This window comes from Cyrtonyx montezumae, unplaced genomic scaffold, assembly GCF_038088225.1.
Source record: "Cyrtonyx montezumae isolate F1298 unplaced genomic scaffold, pur_monq_1.0 scaffold_36, whole genome shotgun sequence".
Classification (NCBI taxonomy): Eukaryota; Metazoa; Chordata; class Aves; order Galliformes; family Odontophoridae; genus Cyrtonyx; species Cyrtonyx montezumae.
Window position 1 is genome coordinate 5,368,613 of NW_027072041.1, and position 22,241 is coordinate 5,390,853.

The window sequence follows — 22,241 nt, forward strand, 5'->3', positions numbered from 1 at the left end:
AACATTTCTGATAAAAACCAAATCTTTCAGAGAAACGTGCCTAATCAGATTCATCCTAATCCAGAGGGAACATACAATTTGTAGTTAAAATTTGGGAAGCTGAGATCACATACCGAATCAAACAAAATTGGGATTTAATTGGGAAAATATAGTATTGGAAGAGACAAATAGAAACAAAAGAGAGAAGGGCATAGACAAAAAGGAAGTGATAGGGCAAAGTATAGAAAGTAATAGATGCTATTTTAGTAAGTCCTAAGGATAAGTAATATATCATAACTGCCAGAACTGAACCCATCACCTGCTATTGAGCTCCTATTTGGATACATCATTACTGCCTTTGCACTCTGTATTCATATATTATATATTCTGTGATCCAGTGTTGTAAGTGGGCATGCTATTACCCCTGCTTTAACTCCAGAATTTCTTTTATACAGAAAGATATTGTTTATAATAGCTTTGTGTCCAGTCTTATACCACAGTGAGGTAATCTGAATATCAGACTGATCTGGCACATCTCTTGCATGAACTAACAGAGCTCACGGTGAAGTAACCGATGTCTCTTGTGTTTGACTACATGAATGTAGGAGAACAGCTGATTAGTTAGTCCCTTTTTACCACCATCACAAAGCAGCAGTTCAGGTGAGGTAAGTGAGGGCAGCTGGATGTGCCAGCATCAATAGGGATGAAGCAGTCATTTTCTGAAGGAGAGACAGAGGGCTTGAGGGGCATTAAAAATGCTTTGCTCAGCCTTCATGGTCTGACTAGGTATGAAGCAAACCAATGAACTCATCCCCCATGAAGAAAGGACAAGACAGGCAGCAGGTTGCTCAGCATTTCAGAGAAGAGGAAGGAGGGGCATGGTAATGGCCCAGTTAATTTGACTCAAAGTCAGGGCTGGAAATCTTGATTGCATGTTACTGCTCCTAGGGGTTTGCACTGTGTCTGGGGGCACATGCTTCTACTTTTTGTCTCATTGTCTTCACACCAGTAAAATGTGAACAGTGGTACTTGTTTCTTTTGTAGTTCTTTTCCAATGCTTAGTTCATGAATGCTTTTGAAATACGCCAAAGCCCTGGAAATGTCATCTACTCTGAATCCCACTGTTCATATATTAGAAAGTCTGATATGTACAGTCGTTACACTCACTGTACAGATGACAAGTTTAGACTGTAGTTAATTTCACAGATATGGCGGTGTGAACATTTCCAAGCAATACACAGAATAAAAGCATTAAGGCAGGTAAGTAGATTCCTTGGAACTGGGCCCCAAGAGCCTTCAAGTGCCATTGTATGTGAATGGATAGACAGACAGGCTGGCAGATGGATAATTGCAGGCACAAGGGAAAGACATCAAGGGAGACTGTATGTTATGTATCATAGTACCTAATAATGTAGTTTTGCTTTAGTGACAGCAAATGGACACTTTTAAATCCACTGTGTCTGAAAGTGAGGAGGGTTGGTGAATGGAAGAAAAAGGAGGAGGGTGAGGAGTATGTGATAGTAATCTGACGTCTGTTTGCACGTTAGCCTTCAGTACACTCAGGCTCTGAAGGAAAGAGTTGGGCCATGTCAAGGTGAAGTGCATCCCTCTGAATGTTTTCATACTGCTTGTGAGTTCCAGACATTAGGCTGAGATGAGGGTACAAGGCCACGGGGCAGGAGGTGAGTGCCAGGGCATGCTCATGCAGATACTTCTTACAATGTAAGTTATAAGATTGGTCTCTGTTTTCATTTGTTTCTCCTTCATCCCACCATTTGCTTATCTCCTCTTACATGCCTGAAGCTGTGGCTGGCCTTAGAGGAGTTGGAGGAAGTCAGTGCCAATGCAAGACCATTGAACCAATGTCACTGGGAACAGCTCTGCCTGTGGGCTGGCACTGCCCCTGAGGCAGGCAGATGCCTGTGGGTTGTATCTTACAGTCATGGCAAGCCACATGAATGGGATGCATTTGTGTTGAGGAAGAGGCTTGTAGTTTTAATTACATTAAACGTTCTTCTATACCAGACTTAGTGCACTGAATGCTGTATCCCAGGCTGTTCTCAGACATACCATCTGCAATTCTTCAGACACTTTCAGCTGCAAGTTTTTCAGAGTGTTTGATTACAGGTTCTTAACTGCTGCTCATCTCCTGCTGATACTGCACAAAAACTGCCAAAAGCCTTCTTTTGTAGATAGAGTTGAATCTGGATTACTTTCCAGACATTCTGTCAAGAAATTATACAGCACATAAGCTCCAGAAAGCAGGTTTTGTTTCTATGGCCATTTCTATACAGGCTTTTGTCTACTTTTATCCGCATATGGTTTGTTTCCCTGAAAAAAAATTCAGATCATTCAAATGTACATTTCAAATGAGTATGCTTACAGAGGATAATAGTTGTTTTATTTTACACACAGATCTTTGTGTCTCAGTGTGGCTAGGTGCTTCCTTTTACTATTGCTTAACATGAAGACTAGTCTGAAAGAAAAATAAACATGCTTATCAATTTTCCTAAAATTTGGCATTTATTTTGTAATTATTAGTTTCTGTCTAAATAAAGGTATTGATCTTGTAGAGCTGTTATTCAAATCATATGCTTGAGCTAATTTAAATGCTAATGGTAATGTAAGTGGGATAATATTTCAGCCTCACACTGCTCACTAGTCTGTAGCAACCAACACTTTTATCTTTTCTTCTCTCCCCAGCACTGCAGTGATAACACTCACCATTGCCAATCAGATATGAATATTGTAGGTGCTTGGAAGAGAGGTTACACTGGAAAGAATGTTGTGGTGACCATCTTGGATGACGGCATCGAAAGAAACCATCCAGACTTGATGCAAAATTATGTGAGTGTCTGCAGTTTGATTCGCTGCTTTATTATTAACTTGCAGTGAATTTGGTTAAATTTGTAGAAAGATGGAGGGAGGGAGGAAGGAAGGAAAGAAAGAAAGAAAAAGAAGGTTTCTTAAGAGGGTTTCCTCAAATTATAACATTAATGGGAGGAAAAAAGATGAATTTTGGTAATATGAATTCCTTTAGTTTAAAAGTATAGTGAATCTGAATGTCTTTAGTATGTGAATGCACCTTGTAGCTTAGTGCTATATTTCTGACGGATTGTAGTTAATAATCAGATAGGTTTTTTTATATTTTCTATAATTATTTTACCAAATATCTTCACATTCTCAGAACTTAGGAATGGAATACACTGCTTTCCAGTTAACATGAGCAGCTGAAGTCTGTTCTTGACCATTTCATTTAGCAAGACAGTAGCTCTTTCAAAGGCTGTAGTGTTAGGAGAATCTTTCCATGTATTTATTTTTAAAGCTATTTATCTTACTGCTAGAAACAATATTAAAAGAAAAGGATATGACTCACTCAATTAAAAACAGGTGTAGAATATTTTGGAGTCTTTATAGTAAATCTCTCTACATTTCAGTGAGCCTTCTCCCAGTTTGGTGTAGGAAAAGATGTGTGCTTTTTTTTTCAATCTTTACTATGTCATATATTTCATGTCACTTCAGAAGGTTTCTGTTCGGTTGTGATTCATCATATTTAGAGATTGTTTTAATATACCTTGGAAGGATTGCAAAATGTTAGGAGAAGCTGCTTCTTCAGTGGCTGACTTCTTCTGTTAACATCAGGGTTTAAAGCTGCTCAGTGTGTCAGGGCCATGCTTTGCTGGAATGGTTTTTCCTGAGCTTCATAAATAGGCATTACCTGAAAGCACTTGCCCTTAGCAACCTTATTATTTCTCTCAAAATAAGTGTATGAACACTACATTCACAGAAAATAAGGAAAAAAAAATGTAGTTGTGTTAAATATAACTGTTGAAGATGACTACTGCAAAGCAAGTTGGGTAGTAAGGCACTGGCAAAGGCTGTGCAGAGAAGCTATGAATGTTCTAGCCCTGGAGATGTTCAAGGTCTGTTCTGGTATGTTGCAGACCTGCCTATGGCAGGGAGTTGGAACAAGATGATCTTTAAGTTTCCTTCCAATTCAAGCCTTTTTTACCAGGTAGCATACCACATTGACAAAATGTTCAAGAGATAAACATGACAATAACATCCTTAACAATCCATGACGAACTACAATCATATCCTAGTTTAAATCCATTTATTTTAAATTAGCCATGCTTACACCTGTATCTTTCCTTATGCTGCATGTGGAACTTAGATCTGAAATAAATTTGGGGACTGCATAAAGAAAAATGACAGCCTTTTGCCCTATTTGTCAGTATATAGTTGATCCTAATGCACGTGACATCTTTCCGTTTAATCTCTAAAGTTGTGTAAACAAACCAAACATAACTTTGCCCCTTCACTGAATGACCTAGATTGTATCGTGTGTCACTTCATCCCAGTACTGTCCTTCCACTGAATTTAAAGCAGCTATTTATTTCCCAATGTCTCCACTCTCCTTTTCCTCTTGCCACGAAGGAATTCCCCTAAAGCAGTACATGTTGCTTGTTTGATGACAAATGCCTTCTATATGTCAGATTATTGCTGGTGTGACTGCAAACAGGAATATTTGAGGTGGATGTGGTAACTGGTTTTGAAAAAAGGAGAGATTAAAAAGAACTGCCTGCCATGTCAACACACTGCATGCTACCATACAGATTAATGGGAGCCATACAAACCAGCAGCTATTTATTCTATAAACTATTTTTAGCTGGAAGAATCTCGGTAAAATTTGGAGCAAAAATGTGCAGATATCATAGCTATAATTGAAACAGTTACAGTCCCAGACAAATGGGAATGCAGTTCATGTCACATTTCAAGCTGTATTTTTTATGACAGTATCCTTAAGAAACTTACATTGTTCCCTGAAACTGTGGCTGAAGTTTCAGTCATCATCTTGCAAAGAATCCATATTGAATCTTGAAATGTTTAACAAAATCTGAATTTTGAGGATGACCTCTCTTAAGTTCCAAAAGTTTCTTAGAAGAAATATAGTCTTCTTGCTTAATGAAATGACACTTTCTTCTCTACAATCAGAACTATGTGTTTTCAGAGCATCCATATTCTTCCCTTTTCCAAAAATAAAATAAAAACTGTAAACAGTGTAATTATTAAATATATAATCCTCTCCTTGTTAAAAAAAAAAATAAATGTGATCATCGTAGAACCACAGGAATGTCAGTTAACCTAATTACTCTCTTGTAGAAACCTGCTGAAGAATTTATAGGCCATATGACTCAATGGCTAATTAATGAGAAACTGGTTTTCTTTCTCCTGTTGGCTACAGGATTCGCAGGCCAGTTTTGATGTCAATGGAAACGATTTTGACCCTATGCCTCGATATGATGCCAGCAACGAGAACAAGTAAGGCACTATGACACTTAAAGATATTTTCAGTCTCATTCGTCAAGGAAAGAATACCAGTTCTGCTCTGAAAGCCTAGGAAACTTGAATCCTAATAAAGCAGTGTGATTTGCATTTTAATATTTGTGAAATATGTATTTATGTCTTTTCCTTGCACACTTCATGAAACTTGCTCTTTGAATGCATTTGAAGCAATCCAAAAACACATAAAAATAGTTTGAAAATTCTAGGTGTGTGAAATGAACAATTTTCAAACCTTTTGGGATGCAGAATATGAGGAGTGACTCTTACTTGTTCTTATATTCCATCTCAGTGAATTACTGGCAGGTTGTTATGTGTGGTAACTGACTTGGCTTCTGACTTCCTTGAATTTCAGAGGCTTTCTGTTTTGAAGAAATATGTAAGTTAGTAAGATTTTACTTTCTAACATAATCAGTCTTTTAATCTCATGGAGATTTTACATGCAGAAGTTTGCTAGAAACTATATAAAGCACTAATAGCAGTTCCAGCTAGCTGCAATATCAGTGTTATATGACTGGCTGAATATGTCTGCATGAGTGATGTATTTCTCCTTCAGTACATAGTTTCCTGCTATTTGTAATTCTAACTCTGTTCTTTGTATTGTGGAGGCTAGGAAAGAAGTTGGTGTGAACAGCTCACCTCAGGTAGCAGGTTTCTTTTCTGATGCAATGGGTATTTGAGGGCAGGTTTGTTGTTGTTTTGGTTTGGTTTTTTACTGCTTCTCTGGTAGAAAAAATACCTTTATGTGGAATCATATGTATTAGATTGGTAGCATCATATCCTGCTAGCAGTTTTCTTGAGGTTTGGGTTTTTGTTGTTGTTGTTGTTGTTGTGGAAAGCAGTTAATAGTACTTGCTTGCAGAAGACAGAATATAATCCAGGTGAAACTTTGTCTTTTACACAGATCAAATACTTTTGAATTTGTATCGGGGCTTTTTTTTTTTTTTTCCCCTGCAATACTGCAAACTTTCTCAAGAAGAATGTAGCAGGTGTTAAGTAACTCACTGAGAGTCAACAGAAAACTGAGCTTTAACTTGACTGGAGGAACCAATTAGAGCAAACTTGGACCACACTTTGATGCAAGAATGCCCTTCTTCCCAACATAGAAGGAAAAATACATAAACATACTAAGGAATGGAACCCTAGTGTTTCTAGCTACCCGTTATACACAGATGGAGTGAATCTCAAGGAAGGAGTTGTTGTAGCTGCTTTCTTAAGATAAAATAACCACAAAAACTTCAGGTGATTTCTGGTGAATATTTGCTTGCCCAGTCAGCATGATCCTGTTTGAAAGGAAATACATAAGAATTTAGCTCTTAAAAAGAGCATAGAAATAAATATTCATACATACATAACTAGAAAACCAGTTTAACATAAGAAAGTATTATGTTGGTGTTAATTTGAATCATAATAGTTTATTTATTGTTGGCTTCAATCAGCATATGTTCTCACTTAGTTGTTCTTATTTGATTCTCTTTGCTTATTGCCAAATATTTTTGTTTAGGAACAAGTACATACGAGAACTGTTTCTTCCCTCTTTGCCCCTTAGACATAACTTTCTCATACTCTTTTCATATAGAATCTCAGTTTACTGAATCATATCTGTCTCCTTTTCACTAGAAATCTCCTGGAGCAAAGGTACCATGAGAGTGTAAATAGATAAATTCAGTAACACCCTTTGCTTTGAAATGTGTAAACATGCTGCACGTTCAGGCTAGTTTAAGTTTATACAAGGAAGAAAACATTGATGTGGAACAAATGGTAGAAAGACCTAGTGGCTGTATTGACTCATTTAGTGACAAGCCAAGAATTTCAGAACCAGATGCTTGTAATGAAAATGCTAATACTACGCTGAAGTTTTTAGGAGATATCCTCAAGACAAATGTTCTTTGAAACAGAGGAATAAATAAAGGTCTATCAACTCCTCTTCCCAATTCTTATTTTCCTTATTGAAGAATTTCATGTGCTGTTATTATTCTAGCTTTGGAGATGACCTGTCATTGGTGTAAAAAAGGTTAGAATCAGCAAATGTGCTATGAATTTTTAGAATCATAGAATCACCAAGGTTGGAAAAGACCTAAAAGATCATCCAGTCCAACTATTCACTTATCACCAATTGCTCCCACTAAACCATGTACCTCAACACAACATCCAAATGTTCTGTGAACATTCCCAGGGTCAGTGACTCCACCACCTCTCTGGGCAGTCCATTCCAGTGCCTGACCACCCTTTCAGTGAAGAAGTATTTCCTAATGTCCAGTCTGAATCTCCCTTGACATAGTTTGAAGCCATTCCTTCTAGTCCTATCACTAATTACACAAGACAAGAGGCCAACCCCCAGCTCACTACAACTTCCCTTCAGGAAGTTATAGAGAGCAATAAGGTCTCCCCTAAGCCTTCTCTTCTCCAGGCTGAACAATCCCAGCTCCTTCAGCCTCTCCCCATAAAACCTGTGCTTCAGAACCCTTACCAGCCTTGTTGCCCTTCTTTGAACGCATTCCAGGGCCTCAATGTCTTTCCTGCAGTGAGGCCCAAAGCTGGACACACTACTCGAGGTGTGGCCTCACCTGTGCTCAGTACAAGTGGACAATTACTTCTCTACTCCTGCTGGCAACACTGTTCTTGATGCAAGCCAGAATGCCATTGGCCTTCTTGGCCACCTGGGCACACTGCTGGATCATGTTCAGCCGAGCATCAATAAATACCCCCAGGTCCATTTCCTCTCCACAGTCTTCTAGCCATTCCTCCCCAAGCCTGTAGTGTCGCCTGGGGTTGTGGCCAAAGTGTAGGACCTGGCATTTGGTCTTGTTGAACCTCATCCCATTGGCTTCAGCCTGTCCAGATCCCTCTGTAGGGCCTTGCTACGCCCAGGCAGATCAACACTTCCAGCCAATTTGGTGTCATCTGCAAACTTACTGAGGATGAACTCAATGCCCTCATCCACGTAATCGATAAAGATATTGAAGAGGACAGGCCCCAGCACCAACACCTGGGGAACACCACTTGTGACCATTCGCCAGCTGGATTTAATTCCATTCACCACCACTCTCTGGGACCAGCCCTTCAGCCAGATCCTAACCTAGCCAACAGTGTACCTGTCCTATTGATACGTAACAAAAGAAATCTTTGTTTTGACATGTGATAGAACATCAATCTAGATTTCTGAAAGTTATAGTCACTTTCAAATGGAGTAGTAACATAGCACCATAAATTGTTTTCAGCCCAGAACCTATAGGCATTGCCAGTCAGCATGCTACAACAGCTAATTTGTATGGCTAACTACTTCAGATGAACCTTAGCTTTGAACTAGATGCCTACATTTTGTACCCATACTGAGCATTAGAAGAGAAAAACTGGTGACCTCCACTTCTTATCCCATGTTACTTCATTCCTCCTCACTTTCTCAAGCCATTGTGCGACTTACCAGAGTAAAGAACTAATCAAGCTGCAAACAGTGCTACCAGAACAGCAACAGTGAATTTCAGTTTCAGCCAGTTACTTTATTCAGCCCATCCTGAGGTCAGAGGAGAGCTAGACAGACACAAGTGGGGAGAATGAAGGATGACCTGAACCTCTCACTGGAATGACCAGTTTCACTGAGATACGGTGACAGCGCCCCAAGCACCCATGACTGCTGTCTACAAAACTGAGAGTGATGTTGTCACCAGTAATTTCCAAGGAATTTTGAGAAAAGATGTGACAGTCAGCCTATCTCACAGCTGAGCTGCCAGTTTTCATCATATCCTCTGTCCTGCTGCCCTCATTCCCTACAAATACACTTAGGGGACTCACACTGTATGTGATGGTGCTGCTATCCTTGGAGCTGGGACACAGTAAGGGCACACTCAGAGGCATCCCAATTTAGGCACATTGTCAGGAATTCAACTCTTTTTGGTGCTGTGAGGAGCCACATTATGTCCTGCTGTGAGTCACAGATCAATCTTTTCCTTCAGCCAGGTACCAAAGCCATAAATTTCTTACAAAGCATGTCCAGAGAAGAAGACTGCTTTCTATTTTATTGTTAGTTAGAGCATTTTGTGGGAAATAACACTGGATGGGTTCATTTCTTTCTAAGGCAGAGACATTTAAATTTTACAGCCTCACATCCCAGATGAAAACACCTGGTGCCTACCCCCTAGGTTCTGAGGTGAGACGAAGATCAGACACCTCACTGTCCTGATCTCCATCAGCACTGTCAGGAGTTGTACACAGTTTAAACTACACAGGTGTCAGTGTAGACACATCTTTACAAAAAGAAGTGATATAGTGCGTGCTTTCAATGTAAGATTACTTGTCTGCCCAACCTCTGCTTCGATGCTCAATGTTTCCAATTAACACTTAGCCTGGAAAGCAGTACCAAAGTATCTTCAGTTAATTCTTTCAGGACTCAACAAGAATTAAATGTTGACATAGGCATCTGTGTTTTCAGATATCTAAATTAGATATCAGGACAGGAATTCTGATTATCCAGTGTATGTGGTAGTTTGGCAGTACGCACCTCAAGTTCTGCCTGGAAGGTGAGGTAACCACAACCAGGGAGCATTCTGAAAGCCATACTTTGCCAAGATTTAGCAATCAATTCAGTTGATTCTCATGTCATGCTATAGAAACTGGGTAACACTACATAATAGCCATTTGTGTCATCTGGTAATGGCGGGGATGCTCAAATGGACTAGTTTCATAAAATGATCTAGTTTACTGTTTCATGTTGTAACAACACTTTAAAGGATGGAATGATAAAGAGTAAAAAAGAAGTGCTGTAAGGTGTCTTTGGAGAGCTTTGAATGCAGCTGTAAAATATCTAAGTCTATTTGCTAGCTTTTCATTTTCAATTAGTGGTGAACACTTTATGTTGCTGAAGCATATTAGAGGGGGAAAAAGTATAAGTAAAAAACTAATTGAGGACATGTGAGGAGAATGTTGATAACCAGAGTAGCACATTCCAGAATTATTTTCTTGAAGATTTAAGTTAAATTTTTCTATTAGCTAAGGAGAATAGGAGGCTAGAAAGAAACATTAGATTAGTCTTTCAAGGCTTGCAGTCAAAATCAGGGTGGGACGATAGTTTCTTTAACTACTATGGTATGTAGGAATCCTGCCAGAAGTTTACTTTGGTTTCTACAAATTGGCAGCAAATCACAAAGCTTGTAAATAGTACAGGCCTATACTAGAACTTCCTTTTGCCCAGAGGTTAGAGACAGCAGTCAGCTGTGGATGAAGTTGTTACTGCTATGCAAAGCATCTTGTTCTGATTTACTGCTAAATACTGCTGCATAATTCTTTTTCTGTTATTCCACAATTAACTTGTAAACAATTGTGCATTGCTAATCACAGGTCCTTGAACACAAAGCAGATGGAGTCACTTAAATTTACTCTGCTCACTGTATAGCCAGAGCAATATTAACAATAATAATAAAAGTATTCATGCGCTGTGTTATTTTGGCTGAACCAGAATGTGTTTTCCATGAGAAATTTCTCATGATAGTATTTCAGACCTTAGATCTGATTCTGTAGGCAGGTATTTTTTTAATCAGGACCTTTTTAAAACTCTTTTAAATAATATCAGTTGATTTTAAGCTGTTTTTTATTAAACTTGGGTAAGAAAAATTAAAAGTAAGTTAAATATATACTAGCTGACTCTTGAATACCTCTTTGACATCTTTCAGCAACGCATCCCTTTACATAACTAACTTGTTTAAATAGCCTTCTCAATTATCTTTTAATGAGACTTCTGGGAGACAGTAATTTTTGCTTTTTAAAAGCCATAAGAAATGCAGCTACTCCTTGATTTACTCATCTCTAAACTTTGCAGGATCTGGACAGCCTTATGTCTTATCACACAATAATGAGAAATTTAATTAGTTAATGAGTTTCAGTCCTGCTTGATTCAACATATTGACATTATTTTTCAGTGGAACACCAATACATCCATTCCAATTCATTGTTACTTTCTTCTGCCAGTCACATCAATGGATGTAGTTGCACAATAAAATGCCACAGGCTTCATTTTTTTCCAACAGCGGCAAGCTCCTAGTTTGTACCAGCTGCTTATGTCAGAGTCCTCTAGTATGTCCTAAGCCATTTAATCAGAATGGACATCAAATATTTGACAAGGGGATCACCTTCTGTTTTCTTGATGGGCAATAAACTAAAAGTAAAAAGCTTCATGGACTGTTGTGACACTACAGAACAGGTGTCTGAGGAACTGAGCACAGTCAAACTCAGGGAGCATGAAGTCCGTCGTTGCTGCTAGAATGATCATTTCACAAAGGTTCAAAAAGGTTCTATTATAGCACATATTGTTGCTGACAAGTGGAGATACCTGTATATATAATTCATATATTTCACAGAATCACAGAATTTATCAGATTGCTCTGTGCCCTGTCCAGCCTGACCTTGAACGTGTCCAGGGATGGGGCATCCACCTCATCTCTGGGCAACCCGTTCCAGTGCCTCTTCACCCTTACTGTAAAACACTTCTTCATTTTATCCAACCTAGATCTATATCCCTTCTTTTGGTTTGAAACCAATAACTTACTGGCTGGATTAGCAGTAAGCAGCTATTCCTACTGTTTTGCTATTGACTGTGTCATATGTTGAAGACAAAACTTAGGGGGAGATAAGCTGTACTGAGAAGCACTGCTGCACCATCTAGTGCTGTATTTGTGTGAAAGAAAAAACAAGGTTGCTATCGCATGGCTAGCAACAAAAACAAAAAGACTTCAGTGAAGTTTTAAACTAGTCACTTTTTTTCCATTTGTGCATGCTCAAGATTTTCCAGCAGCACGGATCTGCAGATCACAAGGGAGGGCCTTGGTAAACTGATGCTTAAGCTGTGGAGAGATACTAAGGAGTTAACTTGGAGTAAAGTATTAACTTTTAAGATGGAATATTTTTCAGAGAGAATCTATATTCTTGTTTCTTGATGTGTAATGTAATTCTTCTTGACTTTCTTCAGCATCTAGAAGCTGAAAAGCTGAAGGCTTCAGTTATGGTGTAATCTTACAGTGTCTTCTATCCAATACCATCAAATCATCTCTTAAAACAGATAAGTATTCCCAAATAAGGAGGCGATTTAGAGGAGAGAATTAACTTACTGATATATATAGTTCAGACTAATAGATTGTGTGCTTACAGTGAGTGTGTTAGAGAATAACAAGAAACATTGAGCCCAACTCCTGGCTCCGCACAGGGCCATCCAGAATTTAAACCATATGTCTGAGAGCATTGTCCAAAGGCTTCTTGAGCTCCAGAAGGTTTGATGCCATGATCATTTGGGTTCCAGTGCCTGACTGTCCTCTTGGTGTAGAGCCTTTTCCTAAGCCCCATCCTGACCCTCCATTGATTCAGCTCTATGCTGTTTCCTCAGGTTCTGTTGTTGTCAACAAAGTACAAAAGTCCCTCTGTATGTGGGATTTTAGTCAGGATTATCAGAAAACTGCAGATTTTAGATTCTTTTTTTAGGAATTGGTAAAGCATTTGCTTCTGAAAACCAATTCTAAACTGTGGGTGTCCACCCTTTTGGCTTCCCTAGGCCACACTGGAAGAGAAATTGTCCTGGGACAATGTTTTGGTTATTGCTAAGTGATGAGTGCATGCTTGGGGTGAAACCAGGCTGCTCTGGGGAAGAGCCACCATCCTGATGGTGTGTGGCAGGTATGGGGATAATTACTAGCTGTCTAGGACCACATGCAGCCTGTGGGCAGCAGGTTGGACATGTCTGGTCTAAACCAAACAATGAAATAACACAGAGGTTGATGGTATAGAAGATACAGTCAGAGACTGCCGTCTTGGTTTATCATATTTTGGTTCTTTTCTGAATTTAAACCTGCTGCCCTTATGACCAATATCTTATTGCACTGCAATTTTAGGAGATATGAATAATGAAGTAGGGTTCAAGCTGTGTCAGCTTATAGTGAGATTTGCCACATTTTACAGGGAGCAGTGCTTGTGATTCATCAGCTAGCCTTAAAGTCTATTATGATCTAATCACCCAACCAAGTGCCTAGGGGCATGATGCAGTGTGGAGATCATGAGATATTAGATTTGTGTTGCTTGCCAGATGCTGTTGCTAATGGTCCCAGTGTAGTAATTGTAAGAATTAAGAAAGGTAAACATTGTCTTAAGATCCAGCTTGCAGAATTGTGCTTTGCTGAAGTAACCTTACTTTACAGATTAGTTTGGAGCCTATTTTTCATCCTTCCTATTATAATTTTTTGTTTGGAGTCCCTGTGTACTGTTATTTAGTGAACATGCCTGTTCTTTACATGGCCACAGCTCAGAGGTAATCCTCATGCATCTGTTGTTTCACCCAGGTAAGGACTGAGAGACTAGATGTATTTCTGCAACCTTTCTGAAGGGGCAAAAATTGCAATTCTTGAAAGAAAAATGTTCTAAGAACATGGGACGTTAATCATCACCACTTAGTGAGCTTAATTATGTTTCATTTTAATCTAAAACAGGTTTTTAACCAAAGAAGGAATGAGGTTTTTTGCATTAAATCAGGACAGAAAGCAAGCAAAGCGTTGGCATTCTTGTGCTTTTTTGCTCCAGTGTAAAACAAGTTAATCATGGTTTTTGAGAAGTAATAAGGTAGATACCGGAATTACTAGTAGCTGAGGACTATTAGCTGGACTAGAGGGGAAGCAGTCTTTATCAGGCTGATCCATTCACACACAGCTAGCACCTTCATCACTGGTCTCTATGGTTAGTCACTTGTAAGAACATTTCATTCTATCTAGAAAATGAAAAAATCATTAGACTACAGTGTTGATTCAGTAGCCTTTTTAGCTAGGTTCCAACTTCAAAAGTAGAAATTATCCTAATATAGGTTTGTCAAACTGCCAAAAATTGCCTTTTTTAGTAAACCTGTCTGATCTACTAATTATATCATCACAGTGCATTACATAATCCGTTGCAAAGTGCTCAAGTGATTTGAATTAGAATTTTGTGAGAGCCAAGGGAAAGACATTGGAGTAGTCACTGAAACTGAGTCAGAGCGAAAAACAAAGTCCAGTTGAAATACCATTTGTTACAGAAGAAAACTGTAGTTCTTTTTCATTACCTTGGTATAAGCTGTTAAGTGATTTTTTCACTATGTAACTGGTATTTGAAGAACTCTGCTTCTCCTTTTTCAAATTTATAAGGCTCTCAAAATCTCAAATGTTCAACCACAACACTACAGGAAAGACTTTTTCCTGTTTCTAATTATTGAAGTACCAGACAATGAGCTCACAAGTAAAATGACATTTTGAAGCATTATGCAATTGCTTCTACTTCTTTTATGTAAATAATTGATAACAATGAGTCAGATCTTCCTCTTCATTTCAAAATCAACAATAGAAGGGATATAAGCTTTCGTAGTTACTGGATTTTTGATGTTTGCTTTTCTGACTTTTATGGAAAGTTAGAAATGGAAGTGGGTTTTTCTGGTGTTTCAGTTGTTTTGTTTTGTTTTCAGAATGTCTTTTTCCTGGAGTTGGTATTTCCTCTAAGTATGAATCTTTATTTTGAGGTTTTGAACTTAGGAGGAGAGAATCTACTACTACTGTACAGAGGTTTTTATTTGCTACATGATGGACTAATTTCAGATTCCATGCATTTATACATATAAGTCTACAGCCAAGCTGAATTTGAAAACAAAACCACATTTCTCTATGTTGTTCCCTTTTCACATTGTAGGTATTTGAGAGAGTAGATGAGTTAATCTGTGTTTTGTTTGTGGTAATTGGTTTTGCCAGCTGAGTTCACAGTAGTCAACTGAGTCAAGATGCAGTGCAAAATGTGGTTCACTGAGACTTCTCAGCCAGCGGGTACAAACACAAAGTATAGCACTGATTCCCGCTTTAATATTTGTGGCAAAAAGGCAAACTTCTAATTGCAAGTTTGATAAAGCAGTTGCCTTTTAACTCAGGCTTTTTTTCTAAAGACGATGTTTTTAACTGACGAGCTCTGCAAAGTTGTGCTGTAAGTAAACATTCTAATGAATTTAAAGGATGTTTTTCTAAGACATTTTCAGGATAAAACTTTCAGATATGGCTCTTTATTCTTTTGCAAATAAAAAAAATATACACCTGTTCTTGCTTTAGGCGGGTTTTTTATTTCAAGCTTTATTTTACATTAATGTGATTTTGTAATTTATCTTAAAGATACACAGTCAAATTACTTCATTTGACACTTTAAGCAAAGTGAGTTATCTCTCTTGAAGACAAGTTACTGGGTGTTTGGTTTTTTTTGTTTGGTTGGTTTTTGTGGTTTTTATCCTGAAAGAAATCAATCAAGGTAGAGACTTTCAGATGAAGTAAAGAAATGAATATCCATCATAAAAGCAGATTGTGCAGCTGGCTTCTGCACTATGGAGTTTAACCTGCTTTGAAAATGAATTGTTTTTCTATTAAGTCCTAAAAAAAAAAATAATAATAATCCAATTCCTGATTTTAGCAAACTGATGCAGAGACTGTGACCTGTTTATTTCTCAAACATGTGGGATAGCAAGTCTGATGGATGAGGTTGAAGAGTACCTAGTAGTAGATAATAAGAAAGCATATCTTACTTCTTTCCAGCATAGACTTATTTCCCTGCACTAGTCTTCTTAACATTTCATAAATATCAAATGAACTGCTGCTAGTTTATTTCTTACCCTAGTGAGTGTGTGAGAATTAGCCATCTTACACTAACCAGAGAGCGTGAGGAAACTTTGCTCATGCTTAATCATTAATTTCTTTTTAAAAAACAATGAAAAACTAACAAAAGAAGAAGAAAAATAAACACAGAAAAACACCTCTCACTGAGAGTATGATTTGTACATATTTTTTATTTCAACAATTACTTCAGTGATCTTTGAAGTGTAGATAGCCCTGAAGATAAATGGGTTGTTCTTTTAGTGCACAACATACAATGAAAGAATCACAGAATCCTAGAATGGCACAGGTTGGAAGGGACCACAAAAATCTCCTAGTGGGGCATCTGCAACTTCTCTAGGCAGCTTGCTGCAGCATCTCACCGCTCTCAGTGGAAAATTTTCCCCTGACATCTGATCTCCCCATTTCCACTTGCCCCATCACCGTCTACCCACATAGAAAGTTGATTTCCCTCCTGTTTATAAGGTTCCTTTAATCACTGTGAAGCCACAGAAAGATCTAACCAGAGCCTTCTCCAGAACAAGCCTAGTTCCCTCAGCCTGTCTTTGTGGGAGAGATGCTCTATCCTTCTGCTAATCTCTGTGGCCCTCCTCTGGGTCCCTTCCAAAAGCTCTGCATCTTTCTTGTGCTGAGGGCCACAGGCCTGGAGACAGCACCCCAGATGGGGCCTCAGAAGGGCAGAGGAGAGGGGTCCACTGGGCAGGACACTGTTGGCCTTCTGGGGTGCACACTGTTAGCTCATTTAAAATTTTTCATTAACCAGGATCCCAAGTCCTTCTTGGAAGTGCTGCTATCGAGGAGTTCTTTTTCTCCCAGTCTGTACATGTGCCTGGGATTGCTTTAACCCCAAGTGTGACACTTTACGCTTAGCCATGATCATCATATTCACATAGGCCCACCTTTTGAGCTTGTTCAGATCCCCTTTGATGGCATCCCTTCACTCTGTGTTATCAGCTGCACCACTCAGCTTGGTGTCATTGACAAAATTGCTGAAGGTGCACTCAATCCCCTCTTTAAGTCATTGATAAAGATGTTAAAGAATACTGGTCCCAAGACAGACCTCTGGGGGGCAGCACATGTCACTGGCCTCCACCTGGACATAAAGCCATTGACCATAGCCTACCAGCTGCAACCTTCCAACCAATTCTTTATCCATTGAATAGTCCACCTTTACAATCCATATTTCTTCAATCTGGTGATCAGGATGTGGTGTGGGATCATGTCAAAGGCCTTGCACATGTCCAGGTAGACAACATCAGTTGCCCTTCCTTTGTCCACCAATGCCATCACTCTGTCATAGAAGGCCACTACCAGATTGGTCAGGCACAGTCTGCACTTGGTGAAGCTGTTCTGACTGATTCAGATCACCTCCTTGTGTCACATGTGCCTTAGCATGTCTTCTAGGAGAATCTGCTCCATGATCTTCCCATGTACAGAGGTGAGGCTCAGTAGTTTGTTTTTTTTGTAGTTCCCTGGGTCTTCCTTTCTCCTTTTCTTGAAAATAGGAGTGATGTTTCCCCTTTTCCAGTCACTGTTGTTTTTGTATGACAGCCATGTATTTTCAAATACGATGGGGAGTGGCTCAGCAACCCCATCAGCCAGCTCTTTCAGGACCCTTGGATGTGTGTAATCAGTCTGCATAGACTTTTATGCATTCAGTTTCATTTGGCAGGCTCAGACTTGCTCTTCTCTTACAATGGAAGGGATTTTGCTCCTCCAGCCCTCACCTAGGGCTTCATAGAATCACAGAATCTTAGGGGTGGGAAGGGATCTCTAGAGATCATCGAGTCCAACCCCCCTGCCAAAGCAGGTTCCCTTCACCAGGTGATGTTCAGGGCTGTGAGAGACACAAGAAACCTGGGTGCCAGTGAAGACTGAGGCAAAGAACTTATTTAGTATCTTAGCCTTCATTATGTCTATTGTAGCCAATTTTCCCTTCTCATTTATTGGAGGGGGTGCACATCTTTGGCCTTTTTCTTCTGATCAGTGTACTTGTAGAATCCCTTCTTGTTATTTTACACATTCCTCACCAAATGCCGTTCCGTCTGCAACTTGGTTTTCTAAATTGCATCTCTACATATCTGGACAGCATTCCTTTCTTTATTCTCCCTAGGCCACAAGTCCCTGCCTCCACTGCTTGTACATGTCCTGGTTATCCCTCAGTTTGACTAGCAGGTCCTTAGCCAATTGTTCACATTTCCTGTCTCATTTGCTTGTTTTCTTGTACTGGAGGACAGAGAGCTCTGGTACTCTCAGAAAGGCATTCTTAAGGAATAGCTACTTCTACTCCACTCTGAATGGAATTTAGGATTAATCACATTGCATATCTAATTGTAATTGTAGTCAGAATTAAAAACAGGTAGATAGTATTTTTTTAGGCTGGAAATTGTAAAGTTTCAGAGGTATATTATATCTCTTTCTTCCAACTGTTGCCACACTGCAAAAGCAGTCATACAAGTGGAGTATGCAGAATGGGTAATGGGTAAAGAGCTATCCATGGCCTGCCTGCGCATCATTTTATTACTTTCCTCTGTGAAAACTCAACCCCAGAATCTTTACATCTGACAATATCTTCCTTGTGTGAAGCAACAAATATCCTTTTTTCATCAGAAGTGTTATCCCAGACTGTTTGTTTGGTTCGATGGACTGCTTTTGCTGCAAAGCACACTGAAACATGAAACTCGATCTGCTTTCCTGTATCTATAGGGTATGGTTTTTTCTGCTTAACATTTGCTTTCAGTAGAAATCTTTCAATTGCTACATATTGTTAGAAGCTTGAATTTTTTTCCATTTAATTTGTCATTGCACAGAAATGATAGGGCTTACTGTGGAGGATTTTAGGTAAAAGAAGATATATCAAGCACTTGATGTATATACAGCTGCTATGTATTCGTTTCAGTCTGGGTCATAGAACCTTAGAATCACAGAATGTTTAGAGTTGAAAGGAATCTTAAAGACCACTTTGTTCCAGCTCCTTTGCCATGCAGAAGATTACCATTCAGTAGGTTATTTTGTCCTATCCAGCCTGTCCCTGAACACCATTAGGGATGGGGCATCCATGGCTTCTCTAGGCAACCTGTTCTAGTGCCTCACCATGCCCTGGCTAAAGGATTTCTTCCTAGTATCTAACCTAAACATAGCCTCTTTCAGTTTAAAGTAATTACTCCTTGTTCAGTCACTACACTCCTAAAAAAGAGTTCCTTTCCAGCTTTCCTGTATGCCCTCTTTAGGTACTGGAAGGCTGCAGTGAGATCTCCTGAAAATCTTCTCTTGTCTAGGCTGTATAACTGCAACTCTGTCAACATGTCTGCACTGAAGAAGTGCTCAGCCTGAGCATCTCTGTGGTCTTGAACTCACTTGAACATGTCTCTGTCCTTATGTTAGGGACCCCAGAGCTGAACACAATACTCCAGGTGGCATGTAAGGACTTGTAGTGACAGGACAAAGGGAAATGGCTTTAAAGTGGACAAGTAGATTTAGACTAGATATCAGGAATAAACTATCTTATTGTGAGGGAACTGGTTGCCCAGAGAGGTAGTGAATGTCCTCTCCCTGGACAAGGCAGGCTGGATGGGGCTTTGAGAAGTCTGGTCTAGAGGAGAGGTATGCCTGCCTATAGCAAGGGGTTTGGAACTAGATGATCTTAAAGGTCTCTTCCAGCCCTAACCATTCTGTCATTCGCTCATTCTATGATACAAGTGGATTTTCCAAGAAATAGCAAATGCACCACCTAGCCAAAAATACTTGTTGACATTATTCCAGTTCTTACTCTAAAATATTTTAAAACTATTGAAATTGTAAATATGTTGTCAACTTTACATGGCCATATGACCATAACAACTAGTAGCTGTTCATTAATGAAACTTACTAAATAAGTAAGCCCACAACTTAAGTTAATAGGAAGCATTCATGAAGCATAACAAGAGTTTCTCATTGTGTAAAGTAACATTGGGAATTATACTAACTTCCTTTGCAATCAGAGACCTCATTCCCAAATTAAGATTGATTCTAGACTCAAAAAACACTAATAGAACCTTACACTATGCTCATCAGCCATATAGTTGCATGATAAAAACAAGGAGTTGTTTAGAAATTTCATCTGTTGAATATATTTACGCTTGCTTCAATTCTTTGATACTTGTAATTAACAAGAGTTAATTAAGATTATATAAAACATTTTCTAAAATCCTACAGGAATCTGGCAGCAAAAATTATTACTTGTTTGTTTAACCATGTTTAATTTCAAATCTTTCTACTTAAATCAGTGCAGCTGTTTTTGTAAAATATGTATTGATGAAGCGGTGATAACAACATCTAGAAATGTATCTAGTGGTTTTCTGAAGTTTCTGTTGGGACACATTTCTTTCCAGTCACTTTTTATGATGATTTGTGGATGCTTTCATTTTTACTTGTTTGCTTGATTATTTGGGGATTTTTGCATTTGCTATTACATGTCTGTGTAGTATGTTGGCTCTGAAAATTCTAAGATTATCTTTGTGTTGTAAGGTAATTTTTTTGCAAAGTTCTCAGAGTCTTTTACACAGAGATAAAAAGCAGAGAGTGCCTATGAGGCACCTCCTAAGGTTATTTTTAGTCATCTATGGCCTTTAAATACCCAGTCAGTGTTTCTTCGGCTTAAGCCAGCATTTACAGGCTTAAACTTGAATAAAGCATTATTTTAGAAAACATTGCTTTGTCTGTGGAATGAGAATACAAACTATTAGAGACTTTATTTCCTCTACAGCTTTCTTGTCCAGGATTTATCATATTTTTGCAGTTTGTTCATTCCCTAGGTATTATTCTCTACAACTAACTTCAGGGATTCATCATCCTATGGGTGCTTCTCTGAGAGGCAGTTTGGTGTAGACAGAAAAGGCACAAAGGTCATTTGTTTCATGTTTGTCCTCAGCTTTCTAGCACTTCCATATCCACCATCTAACTGCTTTGTCTTCAGAATTAGAGTTACACTGATATGAAAGCATAACATGCCCAGTGCTTTGCACTTCAAAGACATTTCATAATTTTCCAAATTGTAAGCCTGTAGCAACAACTGAAGCAAAGGGACTAATAATCCTTCATAGTCCTGCATGTATCCAGCGTTCCTGTGTTCAGATAGCGAAGATTCAAAAGTGCATTTTCTCAGCAGACTAGTGATGTTAAAGCAGGTAATTTGGTGGCTAACAATAGGCACTGAAATAATGCCTGAATGTTAGTACTTTTCCAAGAAAGAAAATTATCTTCAATCTCATTTGATATGTTGTGTTCATTATCTTATGCTGAAACTGAACTGAAAAATGAGATGTATCTTTAGAAGCTGCTATCAACTGCTCCTCACCCAGTGTATGTACCTGCCCTGCTCAGCCTCATTTGGAAAACATGGAGAGGCAGACACAGGATGGTATGTATTCTTGCTTCTTCCCAAAGAAACAAGTTGTTTCAACGTTGTGGAGGCAAAGTGGTCTTCCACCAGAGATACCTGAAACACTGAATGATCCTATTAATTTATTTATTGCTGTCAACTGTTGACAATATTAATATCTGTGAATGGGATTGTATCTGAACCAAGAAGGAGATGATACTAGGAACTTGACTTCGGAAAAATTTCTTCCCCAGAAGGGTGGTCAGCCACTGGAATGGGCTGCCCAGGGGGGTAGTGGAGTCACCATCCCTGGAGGTGTTCAAGAAATGTTTTGATGATGTACTAAGGGACATAGCTTAAGTGGGAAAATATTAGTGGCAGGTGGACAATTGGGCTAGGTGATCTTGAGGGTTTCTTACAACTGTGAAAATTCCATGATTCTTTGATTCTATTTTTAGCAAAGTCCCAAAGATTCTTTTCTTTTAGCAAGAGTAGAATGTTACCTAACCATTACTAAAAGCCAAGGAATCATTGAAATGATGCAGAATTTAAGCTCTGTAGTTTTGTTGATAGTCTATTTTGTTCCCTGACACTGTTTCAGACCCAGGAAGGACAGTTTAATTGTTATATTGAACTGTTAAGTCCAAGTTTAAAAAAGTAACTACATTGACCATTTTTCTAAGATAGTTGCAAGAGTTCTTAGTACTAAAATGCCTGATATTGCACATCTTTTTTCCTCACGAAGTATATATATATAACAGTTGTTCCTATACTATTTTTGTTCACCAAGTTCCATATGTATGAGATTTGAATTTGGGCTTTCATTTGTCCTCTTCCATGTATTTCTTGAGAGAACAGATGAAGCTATCTTGTCTCAATTTCAGGATGGGAGCGGTATAGACAGATATGTAGTTCTTCCT

The 22,241-nt window shown here is 38.8% G+C and overlaps 1 protein-coding gene across 3 annotated transcripts in view; it reads left to right on the plus strand.

The window, feature by feature from the left end:
- The window catches only part of PCSK5 (proprotein convertase subtilisin/kexin type 5), a 265,589-nt gene that overhangs the window by 71,609 nt on the left and 171,739 nt on the right, over window positions 1–22,241 (plus strand). For all 3 annotated transcript variants that reach the window (XM_065745519.1, XM_065745517.1, XM_065745518.1), the window contains exons 4-5: window positions 2,683–2,826; window positions 5,225–5,301. In XM_065745519.1, coding sequence (XP_065601591.1) covers window positions 2,683–2,826; window positions 5,225–5,301 — 221 coding nt within the window. The remainder of the gene's footprint in view (window positions 1–2,682; window positions 2,827–5,224; window positions 5,302–22,241) is intronic.